Raw genomic sequence first — 20,413 nt, 5'->3', positions numbered from 1 at the left:
CACACACACGTACACACACACACCTCAGTCATACAAAACAATATCTTTTTTTTTCCCAGTCAGTCCAGATTCTCTCCTATGTCTTTTAGTCCTTCTCTACTTTATTTTCTTCCTCTTCTTCCTCCTTCCTCTCTCTCCCCACTGTTCATCTGCCCTCTCATGTCTACGTCCCTCTAGAAGGTTCCTCCACACAGTGCCGCAGTACTTCGCAGTCCGCCGCAGTCCCTCCCTCCCTCCCTCCCTCCCTCCCTCCCTCCCTCCCTCCCTCCCTCCCTCCCTCCCTCCCTCCCTCCCTCCCTCCCTCCCTCCCTCCCTCCCTCCCTCCCTCCCTCCCTCCCTCCCTCTCTCTGTTGCCCTCCCTCCCTCTCTTTGTTGCCCTCCCTCCCTCTCTCTGTTGCCCTCCCTCCCTCCCTCTCTTTGTTGCCCTCCCTCCCTCTCTCTGTTGCCCTCCCTCCATCCCTCCCTCTCTCTGTTGCCCTCCCTCCCTCTCTCTGTTGCCCTCCCTCCATCCCTCCCTCTCTCTGTTGCCCTCCCTCCCTCTTTCTGTTGCCCTCCCTCCATCCCTCCCTCCCACATACCCTCCCGTTCCAGACAAGCCTTCCCTCCATCCAGCCTTCCATTTAAACCATGAAAAGAGGGATGTGCACAAGTTTATTTATTTATTTTGTGCTTTTTTCTTTATCCGCAGAAATAAGACTAGTGTCTCCTTGTGTGTTATCTTCACCATGAACCTCCTGGCTCTGGGAAATGAATTATAAAATAGTCCTGTCACACTAATCTGCCAGCCCAAGGCGCATGGTTAAATAAATCATTTTAATGGTTGCCACGCGCAACGATGCTGGGGGGGGGGGGGGGGGGGGGTTGTGCATGTTAGACCAAAGGCAACAGCCACCCACCCCCCTTGTTTACACGCACACTGTCACACACACACACACACACTGTCACACACACACACTGTCACACACACACACTGTCACACAGAGGACACACACGTCCAGCTGCCCTCATATGGAGACAGTAAAATGGTTTGCAGGAGTCGGTCTCATTAACGCGTGAGCTGTTGATTACTCTGAAGCCACTTTTCATTGGAAGTGTCCCCAAGTCACACACACACACACACTCACGCACACACACACACACATTCACACGCCCTGAAGTTATGGCTTTGACAGGAGGGCGTGGGCTGATCACATGATTTACAGGGCTTCAGCATAGAAGGGTAATACTTGGTGGAGGCTAAGCTGTAGAGGGTTGTGCACCGCACACACAGACTCACAGACACACCGCACACACAGACTCACAGACACACAGACATAAGGTTGTACTGGGGCCTTATGGAGGCCTTGTTAGGAACCTTTCACATATTTGTAAGGTTGCATATTGTATAACTGCTAGCCATTTGAGGAGATTTTTAAAATCCAAATCAATGAACTTGGCTAATAAATGTCACGTATACAGTAGCAGCCATTCCGAGGAGAGCTAGCTAATTAGCTTTGGAGTCGCTCCTTCTAGGTACTTCCATGCTACTCTGCTAGGGAAGTCTCTGTTGAACACAAGTCCAGACCACAGTGTCATTAACGAGTGTAATTACAAGGGTAATTTAGATTAGGGAGAATTAATTAGCCCCAACTACCTCCCTGTGATAGATGACGATGTGTTGTTTGGCTTTTCTGAAGTCGAATACTGAATTTAGCCGATGGACGGTCAGAGAGAGGAGGTGGTTGGGCTGTTGGGGTGAGCGTCTGCCAATGCAGTCATTAGTTGCTGTGTTGTTAGGAAAGAGAGTTTTATCTTGATCTTGTTCTCCTGCCCTTCATGGTCCAGAAAAAGCTTCCTGGGGTGGTTGAGTTACAGAGAAACCTTCACTGTTGTGTTTCTGCTCCAGGATAGAATCTTGACGTGTGACTGAGAATAGGACAAAGATGAGCTCCTTAGAGACAGGAACCAGCTGTCTCTCTCTCCTCCCCCCTCTCTCTCTTTCTCTCTCTCTGTGTCTCTCTCTCTCCCTGTCTCTCTCCCTCTCCCTCTCTCTCTCTCCTTCCCCTCTCTCTCTCCCCCCTCTCCCTCTCTCTCTCTCTCCCTCTCTCTCTCCTTCCCCTCTCTCTCTTTCTCTCTATCTCTCTCCCTCTCCTTCTGTCTCCTTTCCCTCTGTATCTCCCTCTCTCTCCTTCCCCTCTCTCTCCCCCCCCCTCTCTCTCTCTCTCTCTCTCTCTGTCTCTCTCTCTCTCTCTCCTACCCCTCTCTCCTTCTCCTTCTCTCTCTCTCTCTCTCTCTCTCTCTCTCTCTCTCTCCTCTCTCTCTCTCTCTCTCTCTCTCTCCCTCTCCCCTTCCCTCTCTCTCTCTCTCTCTCTCTCTCGCTCTCCCTCTGTCTCCTTTCCCTCTCTATCTCTCCCTCCCTCTCTCTCTTCCTCTCTGTCTCTCTCTCTCTTTCCCCTTCCCCTCTCTCCCTCTCTTTCTCTTTCCCTCTCTCTCTGTCTTGTTCTCTCTCACACACACATACACACCAAGGTCATAGCTCTCTGCAGGAACACACTCACACACACTCACACACACACACTAATGACCTGCTCAGGGTCACCTGGGAGGAACACTTTGTTGCCTTGCAAAGCCATCTGGCTGTGTGTGTGTATCGACTGTCTGTGTGTGTGTCGACTGTGTGTGTGTGTAAATGTGTGTGTGTAAATGTGTGTGTGTGCATATACCTTCTGTGTATGTGTGTGTGCGCATCTACTCTGTGTGTGTGTGTGTGCGTCACGTTAGTTAATGTGTGTTGTGTCCGGCAGGCCGCCACCACCACCACTCCACCCTCCCCTTCCCCACCTCCGCCCTGCCCCCTGCCGAGGGCCCCCAGGGCAGGGGCCGCATGGTGGAGCAGAAGGACCCCCCCATGCCCTCAGATAAGAGCGACCCATACATGGCCGTGCCCTCTCAGACCCAGCCTGAAGCCAATGGTAAGCCTTGGAACGGAACAGTCCATTACAGTCAGAGGGGGGAGTTGGGTCTACCACTGGTGTTGCCTGCTTCCACCCCACTTGCCTGCTGAACCCAGACTGCCAACCCACCTGGCACCCAGACTGGAAAACAGCCAGCCAGCCAGATGGTCAGCCAATCAAAACAGCCAGCCAACCAGATGGTCAGCCGATCAAAACAGCCAGCCAGCCAGATGGTCAGCCAATCAAAACAGCCAGCCAGCCAGATGGTCAGCCAATCAAAACAGCCAGCCAGGCAGATGGTCAGCCAATCAAAACAGCCAGCCAGGCAGATGGTCAGCCAATCAAAACAGCCAGCCAGGCAGATGGTCAGCCAATCAAAACAGCCACCCAGCCAGATAGTCAGCCAATCAAAACAGCCACCTTCCTCAACCAGCCTGTCTGCTAGCACTCTCCATCCAGACAGCTAGCCAGACAGACAGCTAGCCAGACAGACAGCTAGCCAGACAGACAGCTAGCCAGACAGACAGCTACACCCTACCCATTCAGCTAGCCACCCACCCAGCCAGCCAGTCACCGTAACCCTGTCAGGGCAACAAATTGCCTCGACCTGTGGAGAGATTTATTAGAGCCAGGCTCTAATACCCCACTGGAGATGTAATATCCAGACCATTACGCTGCCTCAGAGGAAGATTGCAATGTATTTATTTTCACGTGAAGAAGGCCCCTTCGTTCCATCTCCAGGCTATGACAGGGTGACATTGAACGCCCTCTTCAGTGTTCACACCCATGTAGAGCCAAGGTCCCTGGGAACTGGAGGGAGGGAGGGAGGGAGGGAGGGAGGGAGGGAGGGAGGGAGGGAGGGAGGGAGGGAGGGAGGGAGAGAGAGAGAGAGAGACAGAGAGAGAGAGAGAGAGAGAGAGAGAGAGAGGAGACAGAGAGAGAGAGAGAGAGAGAGAGAGAGAGAGAGAGAGAGAGAGAGAGAGAGAGAGAGAGAGAGAGAGAGAGAGAGAGAGAGAGAGAGAGAGAGAGAGAGAGAGAGCAGAGAGAGAGAGAGGGAGAGAGAGAGAGAGAGGCAGACAGAGAAACAGTGAGAAACAGACAAAACAAACCCAGAGAAATAAACCAGCTTCTGATCAATGTGGTCCATGGAGAGGTAATGAGGAGCCAGTACAGCCAGCCATTACTGCAGACCCTGTGTGTGTGTGTGGTCCTCATCCCTTATTAGATCAGGGGAAGCTATGAGGCGGTATTGATAATCAATAACGATGATTAGAGGTGGCCGCAGACTCTCAAGACATCCATAAGAGACAGGCAGAGAGGGAGGTAGAGGGCTGTTTTAAGGTGAGGTCATCATTAGAGATTTTATATATATATATATATATATATATATATATATATATATATATATATATATATATATGTACGTCATTGAACATAAATCACATCCCCTTCAGAGAATTGAAGCACACAAAGGTTCTAGAAGAGTCCTAGTTAGGGGGCTGGTGTTGGGGCAGTGTGTGTAAAGAGCTTGCTTGGTCTACAGGAAGACCTGTTTGTTAATCAGAAATCTCTTGTAGAAAAACAGGGAAATGAGTCGAGTGAACGCACACGCAGGTAAGAAGCTGTGCTGGTTGTGCTGGCTGTGCATCAGTACAAACTGGGATGAGCAGAAGGTGTGGTGTTTGTGGCAGGTGGGCCCTGTGTTGCTGGTGGTGTGGGAGCAGGGCATCTGTGGGTACATCAGAGACAATGGTTGCAGACAGTCCTTCAAACACGCTTCAAACAGCATTGCCTCGATGTTGCATCCCTGGCTGTGTTTCCCTGGGCAAGTGTGTGCAGTCCAGGGTCTCCTCAAGTTCATCTCCATCAGCTCTGTAGCCCCCGTATCTCTGTCAAGGAAAGGCAGGACGTTTTAAAACTCCCGCCCCTCGCCGCCAAGCAACATAAATGTTGTTTGTTAAAACTGATGGTGTTGACATTGAATGGAATGGGACCCTGACGTTCCGCCGCCCAGAGAAACACAAGCAGGTCTCTCTCATTCCAACAAGCTTTCTTATCGCTGTCTTTATCCTTTGATGTTTGTTTGATTGGTTTTCTATTACACTGTTTTGCTGCTTTTCCCCCCTCAGTATAACTGCAGCTACGGTTGACTTGTTATTTTCTTTGCGTGCGCGGACATGTTGTCGTCTGCTGTGGGGATGTGTGAGCGTGTTCTGTGAGTGCATACCTGCATGGCTTGGTTTAGAAACTTCACTATTTATATCTGTTTATTCATTTGTATCCTGCTTTGATGGTATTAAGCTCTGTTTTGCCTCCATGCAGCTTAAACACGATTCTGCATGGCAAATGGAGCACACTGTCATCAGCATTCATCTATCCCCTCATTTCTCCTTCCCTTCCTTCCCCCTTCCCCCTTCCTCACCCCCTCCCTCCCTCCCCTCCTCCTACTTTCACTCCTCTTCATCGTCAACTCTGTGCCAAATGTACTCTGAGACCCAGCCGAGACAGCTAGCATTTTCCTTAGCACGCTATAAGGATGCTCTCTAAATATCAATTACACTTTCATCTGTAGAGCACCTCTCCTGACTGCTCAGACAGCAAAAAGCACACTGCACAAGAATGACTACAGATTTATATTCCACCACGAAAAAAAAGGTTTTAATAACATTTCATGATAACGATCTCTTAAAAAAGGCTGGCTCTGTATTTAGTCTTAACTGAAATTAGAGTTTTATTGTGGGATATTAGCTCATTTATATCCACCTACTCTTTATTGCAAGGTTTGTCTTTATCTTCTAATGACCAGCGCGTTACCAGCCTGAATGAAAAGCTATTAAACAGTCTGAAGTGCTGATTATCCTTCCAGCGGAAATATTTACCAGCACGTCCCTGCCCTCCCTGCCTGTCCTGCCTCCACACCCGCCTGCCCGCGCTCTGGTCCCCCCTTAGACCCAGTCCTCCTGATGGGCTAGGGCTAGTCTGGTCTCTCCTGTAGACCCAGTCCTCCTAGTGGGCTAGGGCTAGTCTGGTCTCTCCTGTAGACCCAGTCCTCCTGGTAGGGTTAGGGCTAGTCTGGTCTCTCCTGTAGGCCCAGTCCTCCTAGTGGGCTAGGGCTAGTCTGGTCTCTCCTGTAGACCCAGTCCTCCTAGTGGGCTAGGGCTAGTCTGGTCTCTCCTGTAGACCCAGTCCTCCTGGTAGGGTTAGGGCTAGTCTGGTCTCTCCTGTAGGCCCAGTCCTCCTGGTAGGGTTAGGGCTAGTCTGGTCTCTCCTGTAGGCCCAGTCCTCCTGGTGGGCTAGGGCTAGTCTGGTCTCTCCTGTAGACCCAGTCCTCCTGGTAGGGTTAGGGCTAGTCTGGTCTCTCCTGTAGGCCCAGTCCTCCTGGTGGGCTAGGGCTAGTCTGGTCTCTCCTGTAGACCCAGTCCTCCTAGTGGGCTAGGGCTACTCTGGTCTCTCCTGTAGACCCAGTCCTCCTAGTGGGCTAGGGCTAATCTGGTCTCTTCTGTAGGCCCAGTCCTCCTAGTGGGCTAGGGCTAGTCTGGTCTCTCCTGTAGACCCAGTCCTCCTGGTAGGGTTAGGGCTAGTATGGTCTCTCCTGTAGAGCCAGTCCTCCTAGTGGGCTAGGGCTAGTCTGGTCTCTCCTGTAGACCCAGTCCTCCTAGTGGGCTAGGGCTAGTCTGGTCTCTCCTGTAGACCCAGTCCTCCTGGTAGGGTTAGGGCTAGTCTGGTCTCTCCTGTAGGCCCAGTCCTCCTGGTAGGGTTAGGGCTAGTCTGGTCTCTCCTGTAGGCCCAGTCCTCCTGGTGGGCTAGGGCTAGTCTGGTCTCTCCTGTAGACCCAGTCCTCCTGGTAGGGTTAGGGCTAGTCTGGTCTCTCCTGTAGGCCCAGTCCTCCTGGTGGGCTAGGGCTAGTCTGGTCTCTCCTGTAGACCCAGTCCTCCTAGTGGGCTAGGGCTACTCTGGTCTCTCCTGTAGACCCAGTCCTCCTAGTGGGCTAGGGCTAATCTGGTCTCTTCTGTAGGCCCAGTCCTCCTAGTGGGCTAGGGCTAGTCTGGTCTCTCCTGTAGACCCAGTCCTCCTGGTAGGGTTAGGGCTAGTATGGTCTCTCCTGTAGAGCCAGTCCTCCTAGTGGGCTAGGGCTAGTCTGGTCTCTCCTGTAGACCCAGTCCTCCTAGTGGGTTTGGGCTAGTCTGGTCTCTCCTGTAGACCCAGTCCTCCTAGTGGGCTAGGGCTAGTCTGGTCTCTCCTGTAGACCCAGTCCTCCTGGTAGGGTTAGGGCTAGTCTGGTCTCTCCTGTAGGCCCAGTCCTCCTGGTGGGCTAGGGCTAGTCTGGTCTCTCCTGTAGACCCAGTCCTCCTAGTGGGCTAGGGCTACTCTGGTCTCTCCTGTAGACCCAGTCCTCCTAGTGGGCTAGGGCTAGTCTGGTCTCTCCTGTAGACCCAGTCCTCCTGGTAGGGTTAGGGCTAGTCTGGTCTCTCCTGTAGACCCAGTCCTCCTAGTGGGCTAGGGCTAGTCTGGTCTCTCCTGTAGACCCAGTCCTCCTAGTGGGCTTGGGCTAGTCTGGTCTCTCCTGTAGACCCAGTCCTCCTAGTGGGCTAGGGCTAGTCTGATCTCTCCTGTAGACCCAGTCCTTCTTCTAGTGGCCTTGGTCGCTCTCTCTCAGTACATGGAAACACTGTCTGTCTGTCTGTCTGTCTATCTGTCTGTCTGTCTGTCCCGGCCCAGTCTGTCTCTCTGTGTGACATCTTCACCCTTCCACTTCCCTCGCCCCTCCTCCTCCCTTCCATTGCCACCTCCTCCTCTACCATCCTCCTGCTACCATTGTGACCAGTCAGTCTCCCCCAACACAGAACTTTTCATCTGTCAGGATGGAACGTTCCAAGGCTGTACCTTATGCAGTGCAAATGTTACTAACCATATTTATGGAGCATCCCTCCTTCCTTCCCTCCCTCCCCCCCTCTGTTCCAGCCAGGGTCATATCTCTCCCCTGTCTGAGGGAATGAGTCCCAGCCCCCCCCTCCTCCCCCCCCCCTCTCTCTTTCCTCTCCTCCGACCTGTAGTCATCTCTGTGTGTCAGTCCAATTTATGAGTTCATTACTGAGGCTATATTGAGAGAGGGGTGGAGAGGGATAGAGGGAGGAAGGAGGGGGATTCGGGAGTGGGAGATGGGAGAGGGGAAAGGAGGAGTAAGCAGGAGAATGAAAAAAGAGGACTTTAAAAAAGAGAATGTTAGAGGGAGAGGACCGAGGTAGAATGAAACAGACAGTGAGAGAACCAGATCTACAAAGGCAGAGAGAGAATTGAGAAATTGACTCGGGAGTGAAAAGACAGAGAAAGAGATAGAGGGGGGGGGGGGGGGGGGGGGAATTACTGAAATGGGGGGAAATTGAGAGAGGAGAAAGAGAGCTATTTCTTTCCCTGTCTGCTGAGGTTGTGTGTGTCTCTGCTCCACTGCATGGTTCGTGTGTTTACCACTAACCCTCCCCTCCGCCCTGGCTGGTGGGGCATCTGTCTCTGGACACTCTCACAGTCATCTGCCCCAGGGGTAAACAAGGTTAGACCACTCCTACACACCTCTGTTTCTCCAGCTTTGGCCTGGGTCCAGGATCTGGTCTTGACGTGGTTGTGATGGTTCATCATGGGAGCGGTACATACTGGTTATCTTATTATGTCACTTTCATGGTTTGGTTTCACAGGAAACGCATTCTCTGTCTAAGAGGCGTCTAACAACAGAAGAACAGCAGGCCTCTCGTACGATGCCAAAAGATTGCTTGCACACCGTCGATACTAAATGTGTTACGTTTCACAGAGTTCATTAACAAGAACGTTCCTTAAAAGTAGTTTTTGTGCTTTGCGACTTATTGGATTTTTCCTTGCGTGTTTCCTTGCTGGCGTTTCTGGGTTCAACGCCTCGCAGAGGGTGATTTCCTCTGCTTCCTGTTGACTGTGTTTGCGTTGGTGTTCTGGAGCAAGACCACCTGATGGGGTGATGGCTGTGCCTCTCCTGTTCCCTACCTCACCTGAGGAGGTGATGGCTGTGCCTCTCCTGTTCCCTACCTCACCTGAGGAGGTGATGGCTGTGCCTCTCCTGTTCCCTACCTCACCTGAGGAGGTGATGGCTGTGCCTCTCCTGTTCCCTACCTCACCTGAGCACAACGGAGGGAAGGAGGGAGTGTTGGATGCCAGGTGGAGAGAGGGGAGAGGGGGAGGAAGAGGGGGGAGACTGGGGAGGGGAGAGACAGGAGCAGAAAATAGCAGACTCTTCCATCTAATAACTCCCATAACATAAGGCTACTCTGTTTCACAATCTAGATCCTACGGTTTCTTGTATTTCTAAAGAGAACCGATTTTAAAATGTAATTCTGTTTGTCATGAGTCACAACGAGACTTCCCACAGTTTTCCTTTCCGTACCGTTTACAGGTAATTTCTGGGTAATAACACGAAAAGTGGCTCGGAGCGTGATTTTAATCTGTTCCTTTTCAACATGATGACACACTCTGCTAGTGGGAGGAAAAAACCCTGCGACTTCCTTGAACCTCACATTAGCCTGCATCGTTCAGTCGCAGTCGGCGTTTCTCCCATTTTCATTGCGTTTCCTTTCTTTCCCTGCCCGCATTCACCATGATCAGCATGCGCTGTCCTGGCTCCTGACACCGCGCAAGGCTACAAGCTCTCCTGATTGGGTCTCTCTGTAGTACGTCACCTCAGGTGGCGTTCGAATCCGGTAAATTGCGCTCTGATTGATGTCCATAAAGAGTTTTTTCCCAGCACCCACTCCATCTGAATAGGGTTCCCCTGCCAGGTGTCCCATCTCATCCTGTGTAGGAGAACAAGTCTTTCTTTGGAGGTTTGTTTGACAAAAGAACCATGACTCACACCTGTGAGGGAGTATAATCTGGATCATGGAAAGACATTTAAGGGATTAGATAAGGCTGTTTTGTAGAAATGTACAACTTTAGATCCAACACAACTATGAAGAACAAACCTAAAACACAACTAAGAGCAGAAACTTAAGAAGAAGGGTTTATTAATCAAGTAGTTTTTTTATGTAAAAGCGAACAGACTGTCGCCTTGTGTGTTTGAGGCAAGCAGATGCTGATCCAGTTGGATATATGTGGCGCCACCTAAATCCTCCACACCTACATTAATTTATATTAGTCGGAGTTCTGGAAGGATTACAGACATTTTGTGTGATATGGAGAAGACATGCTGGCATTCCCATGATAGGCCACAGAAGGGTTCTCTCTCCTCCTCTCCTCTTTCTCTCTCTCCTCTCTCCCTCTCTCCGGCCACAGAAGGGTTCTCTCTCCTCCTCTCCTCCTCTCCTCTTTCTCTCTCTCCTCTCTCCCTCTCTCCGGCCACAGAAGGGTTCTCTCTCCTCCTCTCCTCTTTCTCTCTCTCCTCTCTCCCTCTCTCCGGGCACAGAAGGGTTCTCTCTCCTCCTCTCCTCCTCTCCTCTTTCTCTCTCTCCTCTCTCCCTCTCTCCGGCCACAGAAGGGTTCTCTCTCCTCCTCTCCTCCTCTCCTCTTTCTCTCTCTCCTCTCTCCCTCTCTCCGGCCACAGAAGGGTTCTCTCTCCTCTTCTCCTCTTTCTCTCTCTTCTCTCTCCTCTCTCCCTCTCTCCGGCCACAGAAGGGTTAGCTTAGCCCAACCCAGATCCTGACGAAGTTACGTTGGAAACACAGCCGTCAGACTGTGAACGTTGTCGGTCCGGACTCAACAGGGCAATCATGTTTCTTACCACCCCCTAACACCTCGTCATTCATCCAGGCTGACTGCTACTTGGGCTCCTCCTGTGTTGAGTGTTGCCTCATGCAGCCAGCCAGTCAACAAGTCACATAGTCAGCCAGTCAGCCAGCCAGTCCCACAGCCAGCCAGTCAGTCGGTCAATCTAGCTAGCATGTGAAGCTTGGGTTGTGACCCCATCATGGAGCTAGCATGTGAAGCTCGGGTTGTGACCCCATCATGGAGCTAGCATGTGAAGCTCGGGTTGTTTTGATAGCGACTTCTATCTGGGAGTGTGGAGACATCGTGTGTTTAATATCTGCTTGCCGTGGCTCCAGGCTGTGTGAAATTCAAATCAAATCGTCGGTTAGGAGTGGTGAGGCTCTCTCTGTTACAGAAGACTTGAGAGGGAGAACACACACACACACACAGATGGCATGTCACCTTGACATCCTGTACTGTCATATCAACCACTGCAAAGAAAAAAGGTGATAAATAAAACGGTAGATGTTGTGTCTCTCAGGCAGAAGTCCTTTAAACAGTATTAAACAGGCAGAAGTCCTTTAAACAGTATTAAACAGGCAGAAGTCCTTTAAACAGTATTAAACAGGCAGAAGTCCTTTAAACAGTATTAAACAGGCAGAAGTCCTTTAAACAGTATTAAACAGGCAGAAGTCCTTTAAACAGTATTAAACAGGCATAAGTCCTTTAAACAGTATTAAACGTCACTTTTGAAACAGTGTAAGGTCAACAACAGCAGGAAGACAACACGTAGAAAGTTCTCAGAAGTAGACCGGGACTGAAACCAGGCTTTCACAGGATCCAAACCAGCCAGACCACCAGAAGTCACCTTGATGATGCTGTTGTCTTTTTGATTGGTCAGTGGCTGGTCTTTGTGAAACCCTCTCTCCCTCCCTCCCTCCCTCCCTTCCTCCCTCTCTCCCTCCCTCCCTCCCTCTCTCTCTCCCTCCCTCCCTCCCTCCCTCCCTCCCTCCCTCCCTCCCTCCCTCCCTCCCTCCCTCCCTCCCTCCCTCTCTCCCTCCCTCCCTCCCTCCCTCCCTTCCTCCCTCCCTCCCTCCCTCCCTCCCTCCCTCCCTCCCTCCCTCCCTCCCTCCCTCCCTCCCTCCCTCTCTCCCTCCCTCCCTCCCTCCCTCCCTCCCTCCCTTCCTCCCTCCCTCTCTCCCTCCCTCCCTCCCTCCCTCCCTCCCTCCCTCCCTCCCTTCCTTCCTTCCTCCCTCCCTCCCTCCCTCCCTCCCTCCCTCCCTCCCTCCCTCCCTCCCTCCCTCCCTCCCTTCCTCCCTCTCTCCCTCCCTCCCTCCCTCCCTCCCTCCCTTCCTCCCTCCCTCTCTCCCTCCCTCCCTCCCTCCCTCCCTCCCTCCCTCCCTCCCTCCCTCCCTCCCTTCCTTCCTTCCTTCCTCCCTCCCTCCCTCCCTCCCTCCCTCCCTCCCTCCCTCCCTCCCTCCCTCCCTCCCTTCCTCCCTCCCTCCCTCCCTCCCTCCCTCCCTCTCTCCCTCCCTCCCTCCCTCCCTCCCTCCCTCCCTCCCTCCCTCCCTCCCTCCCTCCCTCCCTTCCTCCCTCCCTCTCTCCCTCCCTCCCTCCCTCCCTCCCTCCCTTCCTCCCTCTCTCCCCTCCCTCGTCTGTCCCTTCCCTCCCTCTCTCCCTCCCTCCCTTCCTCCCTCTCTCCCCTCTGATCTGTCACTTCCAACTCTTCCTCCCTCCCTTCCTTCCTCCCTCTCTCCCCTCCCTCATCTGTCCCTTCCCACCCACCCCCCCTTCCTCCCTCCCGTCCCATCCCTCCCTCCCCCCCTTGTAAACCCCCATCTCTTTTGAAGTTAAGATGAGAAACAATTGACTGCATACATGAAAGATTCAAATCTTCAAAGCTCTTTCGAGAGGCCTTGGTTAGGGGTCAACCCCCCTTGTCTCCATGAGGCAGGGGAGGCGTGTCAAAGAGAAACCCCAGTTGATGCTGCTTTGGGGAGCGGGGAAGGAGCCTCCCCCCTGCTCTGGAGGAAGACATCCGACAGTGGGTCAGAAACCTCTTAATGTCGTTAAACTCCCATAACAAGTCTTCTGTGTGTTTCAGTGGTAGTGGGTCAATGGAGGTCAAGCATTGAGTAAGATAGAGGACTGACTGCTTATTAACTTCAAAGCTTCTCAACCAAACGTCTCAGAATTGCAATGTGTTCTGTAGTCAAACGCGGTTTTAGCGGTTGGACCTTGATTAGACCCGGTCCGAGGGGAACAGGTAAAGTCTGTCAGTGGACACCAAAGAAATTCATACTTCCAGACAAAACGTAACCTTTTTTGGAGACCCTCTCTGTGTTATGTTAGCATGAAACGCGATTCCAGTAGTCTAAACTTAAAGTCTAAATCATTAGTATTCATTGATTTAGTGTTCAAACAGTTGTTTCGCATGGTTTTCCATGTCCTTCTCTTCATAAGTAAGCAACCAAGACTAAGATGGATGTCCTCAAGTTCCAGAAGGGTTCTGGAAAGAGAGCTCTATCTCTGCCAGGAACACTGTACAGCACAATATGTCCTCCCTTCGCATTTTTTAAAAGTAAATATTTGAAACGATTTCGGAGCTCGTAAAACCTCAAGAATGACTTTCAGTTCTTTGTTATTATTTTAGTCTGAAGTTTGAGTCCAATGCTTCTCCCTCCTGTCATCTCTCCAGGCTGAGTCACACAGACTCCACACGTCTGAATTACAGTGTAGAGCAGCGCTCCCCGCGGGAGAATACAAGCATTCGTCTAACAGCAGACAAGTCATGTTTATAAAGATGTCCTGATCTCTCAGCGAAATGGAAGGAGAAGAAAATGGGGGAAAGAAAGTCTGAGAAATGAATGAAAGAAAAGCATATGTGTCCCTCCCTCTCTCTCTCCCCTTCTCTTCTCCTTCTCTCTCCCCCTCTCCTCTCTCTCTCTTCTCTCTCCTCTCTCCCTCTCTTCTCTCTCCCTCTCGTCTCTTCTCACTCTCCCTTCATCTCCTTCCCTCTCTCTCTCCCCTTCTCTTCTCTCTTCTCTCTTCTCTCTCCCCCTCTCCTCTCTCTCTCTTCTCTCTCCTCTCTCCCCCTCTCCTCTCTCCCTCTCCTCTCTCTCCCCCTCTCCTCTCTCTCCCTCTCTCCTCTCTCCCCCTCTCCTCCCTCTCTCCCTCCCTCCCTCTCTCTGAGAGGTGACCCTCTTCAGATAAGCAGCAGATGTTCCTTGCCTCGGCCGGTCACTTAGTCAACCGAGGCCAGAGCGTAGCACGAGTCATCATTTAATGCAGCGGTCATCCCTCCCTTCTCACACGCTATCTGTCGCATCTAACAGACACTCGGGCTGATAAGCAAGCCATTTGGCCGGAGGAAAGGGGTTAGACGAGCTGTGTTGTTAATGAAGGAGGTGATGGCTGGGGCAGGGTTACAGATGGGCTGGAATCCTTCCCCCGGTCTCCCCCCCCGGCCTCCCTCCCCCGGCTTCCCTCCCCCAGCTCCAGGAGGGTGTGTGTGTATCTGTGTTGTGTCTCTGGGGATCACGAGGGCCTTGTTCTGCTGAGGTGGGAGTTCTCACACATGCAATCGCATGGATTCAACGGGCATGCTTGAACTAGATCATGTGCATCATTTCTCCTCCCCTCCTCCTCCCCTCCTCCTTCCCTCCTCCTCCCCTCCTCCTCCCCTCCTCCTCCCCTCCTCCTCCCCTCCATCCATCATCACCTCTGTCCTTTTTCTGATCCTCATTTTTCGCTGCTCCTACAAACTATCTCCTCTCAACCCTCTCATCATCCTCCCCCTCGTCCTCCCTCTTCCCCCTCCTCCTCTACCCTCTGAGTTATGGCAGAACACAACCAGAGTGTGCATCGGTGTCTGAGAGCTCCAGCATGCGTGATAGGACCCACCTGTCTAATCCCCCCCTTGATGTGAAGTAACTGATCTACACCAGCCAAAGGTCAGGTGTGAGTTATTATAACTCCCTCCCTGCTGAGTTCTGCACATCTGGATGTAACCCAAGTAACATGACTGAGCTTAAGGCCTCTGCATAGATCAGGCTTCTGGAGATTCTCGCTGTCTCCGTGTGACCAAGACTCGGTTTAGATCAGGGTGTGTCTCACGGGAGATTTACGCTGACAAGACAGCGCCTGGACTTTAAGCTTTGAAGCGCAAAGTACAAATAGAAGCACAGCTACTCCAGGCTGCATGCTCAGGCGCAAGGTTCGGTCGCTAAAGTGAGGCTTCAAACCACCTCATTTACACAGGCAGGAGGTTACAAGCGCCTACAACGTATTAGGGCCCAAGCCTGGCAGCCAGGATTTCTAAGTGTTTTACTTGACAGATTTTCTCTTTTATTGAACTCATCTCATCAGTCGGTCGTAACACCAAAGTCCCCTTGGAAGCTCTCCTCTTCACAAGACAGTGATGACACAGCTTATTTGATTTACAGGCTAATCACGGCTTTTAATATATTCTCTGATATATGAAAGATGGTATCGTCGCGTTATGAAAAGAGATTAATTTGTTTCTAGGAGGCTGTGCTCTGCTTGCCTCCCGTCTATCTCCTATCGCATCTCTCTTCATTCCAGGCAAGGTTTTTTAAATCCAGGATTCTGTGCTGAAAGGTTAACCTCCCAAAACTTTATTTTCCTGTCATAAGGTTTTTTCTTTTGTGCAAGGTGGAATTGTAAGCAAATTTCCTTGGGAAGTTATCAAACATTTTCTACCCTGCAGATGGAATTGGTTTTTTTCCATCTCATCTGTTCCAACTTTTTGGATAAATATTGTTTTATTGTTTCAGCTGTGGCCTTTATTGTCGGAAAGTGTCTTCTCACTCGGTTTGTCACAAAACATCGACAGCGTCACTGGTTCACCAACTCTCTTCACTCGTCTATCTACAACGACTTCATCCCTTCATCCTTCCGCTCATCCCTGCAGGCGTCATCCGTGAGAGCTACCAAAAGGGCCACGACCAGCTGGTACCTGTCACCTTGCTGGCCGTCGCCGTCATCCTGGCCTTCGCCATGGGCGCCATCTTCTCTGGGATCCTGGTGTACTGCGTGTGTGACCACAGGAGGAGAGACATCAGCCTGCCGGGCCGCAAGGACAAGGAGAACTTGCGCCGGGGCTCCATGAACAGGTGACGGTGACTTTAGTTTGGGATGTAGGGATGTAGTGATTAGTACGGCCGTCAGGAGTCAGGGGTAACAAATGGAAGCAGATCAGTGACATCGTGTTTTGAATTTTAAAAGGCATTGAAAACTTAATATTGAGAAGAATTTTACTGTTTGAATTTGAGCAGCCTGAATTTCTGAACCTTGAATTTTTGGATCAGATTTTTGTTTACATTGAAATGAATTCATAATGTGAATACTGTGAAATCCTTGTGTTGGTAGTGTGACCAAGCTGACGGGGCTGTTTGAGACCCAGGCCAAAGATGGCCGCCCAGAAGCCGTCCTCACCCCCCTGATGCACAACGGCCGGCTGGCCAACGGCAAAATGCTGATCAAGGCCGACCAGCACCACCTGGACCTGACAGCCCTCCCCACCCCAGAGTCTACCCCCATGCAGCCTCGCCGCAAGCCCAGCCGAGGCAGCCGCGAGTGGGAGAGGAACCAGAATCTGATCAACGCCTGCACCAAGGACCTCCCCCCCATGGGGACCCCGGTGATCCCCACCGACCTCCCTCTGAGGGCTTCCCCTGGACACATCCCCAGCGTGGTGGTCCTGCCCCTTCCCCAGCACCAGCACACCTACCAGCACCAGGCCTACCAGCACGAGTACGTAGAGCAGCCCCACCGCAGCGACCTGAGCCTGGACCAGGACCAGGGAGCCACGCTGGAGTACAAGACCCTGAAAAGCCCCTGTCACGGTCACGGCCTGGGGCTGGGGGAGGCCGGCGAGGGGGCCCTGCCACCCCGGGTGCCCCAGAGAGAGGCCTCGCTCACCGTGCCCCCCTCCGTGCCCCAGATGGGGAAGCGCCTGGAGGTACACTCCTCTGTCTACGGACGGGGCTACACCGCCAAGAGCGCCTCCGCCGCCTCCTCTGCCCTCAAGAAGCACAACACCAACTCGTCCAACTCCTCACTCCTGTCTCGGCACCAGAGCTTCGCCCGCGTGGAGAGCCCGCCCCCGGCGCCGCAGAGGGTGGACTCCATACACCTGACCACGCTGGGGATGTCGTTGTCGCGGCAACCCAGCATGGGCTCGTACGGGTCCCTGCCGAGGTCGGGGGTCAAACATCTGAAGCCGGACGTCCCTCCCAAGCCGTCCTTGGTGTCGCTGTCGACCAAAGGTCAAGTCCAGTGACTCCTGCATGTAGTCGGGACGGTTTGAACACACACTTCTACACACACACACACACACACACACACGAAAAGAAGCAGGGAGAGCAATCTTGCAACGTCTCGTTTCAAGTTTCTTTCGATTTTTTTTTTTTTGAAAAGATTTGTATTTTTGGGTTGGGTTGTTCCGTGCAGAGAAACATGCAACACACTTTTTTTTCTTCTTCAAGAAAACGTTTTCTTTTTATATATATATATATATGTGTAAATATTATACAAAAAAAAATGGTTGTTGTTGATGTTGTTGTTGTTGTGGTGGAGCTCCGCTCTGCGGGGTCCCAGTCCCTCCGGAACGACGAGAAAACAGACGTGAATATTTGAATCCAACAACCTCCACCTCTGACTCAAACCTTTGACACGGACGCTCAACCAAACTTTGGTTTAGCCAACAGACTGCCAAAAGCACACAGGGGGGTGGAACGCTTGTATATTTTTGAGTGGACACGAACCCAGCGGGCACTAGGACTCAGTAAAGAGTCGGACTGGAGGGATTTTTCATTGGGGAAACTGTGAAGAGCTACTCAGTGTTAATAAGGCTACAGGACACAGCGAGCACGTTCTCCCTGGGTTCTCTGTCTTCCTGGGTTCTCTGTCCGGGATCGGAGAACCCTCCATGGTTCTGGTTCCTGAATAACACACATGACTGTTAATACTAATAGCTTGTCGTATTTATTTTTTAATAAGTGCTTTTGAAAAGAAAAGTCTGCCTTTTTAGGCCCGGAAAGAGAGAGCGAGCGAGCGAGAGAGAGAGAGAGATCTTTTAATATTAATCAATGAAGTGTGAAGGTTATTTAAAGTCATTAAACTGGAGCCAGTACAACCTTAAGCCTAAAGTTCCTAACCCAGACAGGTTTCCTGGGCTGCATATTGGGACCAGGTCTTTCTCCAAGCTTGAGATGTTCGTGACCTCTGAGAGTGGAGGGGATATTTATTTCCTGTGCCAGGTGGGGCTGAGATGGATCTACACAGTCAGAAAACACACACACACTCAGAACTCCTGAAACTCCACCCCCTCACTCCTCCAATGGGCATCCCTCAACCAGCACTGTGGCTTCGTGTCAGCCAGTAACCTTTGTCCTGATTGGCTGCTGGCTCACTGCGTGCCATCATGGTTCACTTTTGCATGTAACAGTGCAAAAAAAAAAAAAAAAAAGGGAGAGAAAGAGAGAAATAAATAAGCAACAACAATATGGAAATCTACGTACACTTGCACTCAGAGAAAGAGATGGGGCGGGGAGTGGCTGCTGGCATTGTGCCAGCACTGGAGGGAGTCCATCTTGGCTTGTTGAAATGCCGTCTTTTCTCTGAGTGGCTCACATCAACAGGCAGGCCTCCTTCGTGGGTAACATCTGTTACATTCCTGGCTGCCTCTTCTCTTCCACCGTGTAAATTTGTGCCTTACACCCTGAAGTAGTGACAATTCTGTTCTCTTTTTTTGTTGCTGTTAACTATGTTTCTTTCTTGTCTTTTCTGATCATTTGACCTGGTTTGGTTTAAAAAAAAAAAAAAAGAAAAAAAAAAACTGGGAAAAAAAGGCAATTTAAGAATTTAGGTGTTCTTGTTGTGATTTTGGTCCCTAGCAATTTACAAACCAAGGGTTGGAAGAGAGAAAAGTCCCTGTCTTCTCCTCTCTTCTCCTCCTCTCTTCTCTTCTCTCCTCTTCTCTCCTCCTCTCTTCCCCTCCCCTCCAGTACATTCATCTTTGTGGTTCATTTTTCTGATTGTGCCAATGATGCGCTTAAAACAGCCCTTTTGTTGTGATGGCAGTGTCTACAATAATGTTGTGAGTGTTATTATTTTTAATTTCACACCTTGAAGTCCTGGTATTTGTTTTTACTTTAACTTTCGTTTTTTTCTGTTTGAATTGAATTTGACGTGAAATAATTGATGATAAATGTCTGTTTTTGGAGAGGCCTCTGTCCCCGCTGGTACGCTGGGAGCCACACCTCACTAACTATGAGAAACACACCTGTAAATGGACACATTTCCCATACCTGGGTCGAATCCAGAGACGGAACACTTGAAAGTATTGAGGTGAGTTTGTTTTAACATTCTTGTTAGAGGCTGCACTCCCTAGGGCCCTCTGTCCCATTGGTGTCATCACTCCAGATGATGTAAATCAAGCGCGCCACAAGTAGCTAACTGCTTTTGCAGATGTTGTTTTGACCCAGGTGTGCCAGTGTCCGAGTGTTTGTTACCACTCCCCTTCTACACAGGCTGGTTCCTGTTGTAGAGAATAACTCTTCTAATAGTAGAAGACGTGACATACTGTTATTCAACCCCTTTTATAAAGATAAAACATGTTCAGGAAACGGATTAGAGATGTTTTTAATTCACTATCGATCTAAACGCAAGAGAGCTTAGATTTATTTACCAATCCGACCTCTTTTTTCACTCTTTTCCTTACTTGATGCACATTTTTACTGACCCTATTTTCCCCGCACCCTCCCACCCCACCCCAAATCAAAAGAGCACTCTTATATTTACATGTACAGACAGGTACATTTCTTGAACTTAAGCAGGCGTGCATTTCTAGTAGAAGAAAGACGTCTATGTGTCCTTGGCATCCATCGTGAAGAGAACTGGTAACACAGGCAAGTGCTGTCTCCATGGTAACTCAACTAACATGTACATAGATGCTTGTGGGGTTCAACTGCCAGGGACTGCGTCATGGCAACAGATTAGGGTTTCACTGAGAGGAGAAGGGATTCTACTTGTAGGTCCTGATCCTGGTTCAGTTATTTCTCCAACTCTTTTTTGTTTGTTTTGTTGATCATTTTAAGTGGGTTGAACTGGATATTTGAGGTACAGTTATTTGGAAGACATTTGTGGTAGTTTTCTGAGGTTTAAACTGAATCTGGATCAGTGTCCTGGGATTGTATTTTCCCTGGTGTAATGTAAGAAAATGCTAGTGTTTCAACTTAGAGAATGTGAGTTCACTGGTCATTTGGAAATACTGTATTCAAGTCCCCCCAATGCCTTGAAACATTGTAATTTGAGTACGCTAGTTATGAATACGTTCATACAATTTAACATTTTACTAACACAATAACATAATACGTGGGGATAAGTACATGTTGATTGTTTTTTTGTTGTTGTTGTTATTGGTTTTTTTTTTAAGTTGAAACACTACAATTTTTTACTTGAACTCCCATCTTTGTCTCTCCTCTGATCTCTGAAGGTCAGGGTGCTTTGATGTGTGCCTTTGTCTCTTAGAGTACACGGCTGCACGCATCTGAGACGGCCTCTCTCTCAACATGTTTTTGAACTTTGTTAAGCTTGTAAGATATTGTGACGTCACCAGGTTTTCCTGCCTTCTACTTCTCCACTTCCCTAACATCTCTGAATCACAGCTTAATGTATGTTGTAAAGAAAAATTCTCTTTAATAAATTGCAAAATGTAATAAAAAAATTAAAATAAAAAAATACAATTCCTGTCA

General features: G+C 50.5%; 1 protein-coding gene across 1 annotated transcript in view; it reads left to right on the top strand.

Moving 5' to 3' along the window:
• The window catches only part of sema6a (sema domain, transmembrane domain (TM), and cytoplasmic domain, (semaphorin) 6A), a 101,002-nt gene extending 80,589 nt beyond the window's left edge, over nucleotides 1-20,413 (top strand). Inside the window, 4 exon segments of the mRNA XM_084690300.1 lie at nucleotides 2,784-2,951; nucleotides 15,568-15,769; nucleotides 16,026-16,920; nucleotides 16,922-20,413. Of these exon segments, the coding sequence (XP_084546426.1) occupies nucleotides 2,784-2,951; nucleotides 15,568-15,769; nucleotides 16,026-16,920; nucleotides 16,922-16,951 (1,295 nt within the window). The 3' untranslated portion in view covers nucleotides 16,952-20,413.

Source organism: Hypomesus nipponensis, chromosome 24 (genome assembly GCF_054491055.1).
Source record: "Hypomesus nipponensis isolate SF chromosome 24, ASM5449105v1, whole genome shotgun sequence".
NCBI lineage: Eukaryota > Metazoa > Chordata > Actinopteri > Osmeriformes > Osmeridae > Hypomesus > Hypomesus nipponensis.
The sequence above is the reverse complement of the archived record's forward strand: the minus strand, read 5'-3'. Positions and strand labels throughout refer to the sequence as shown.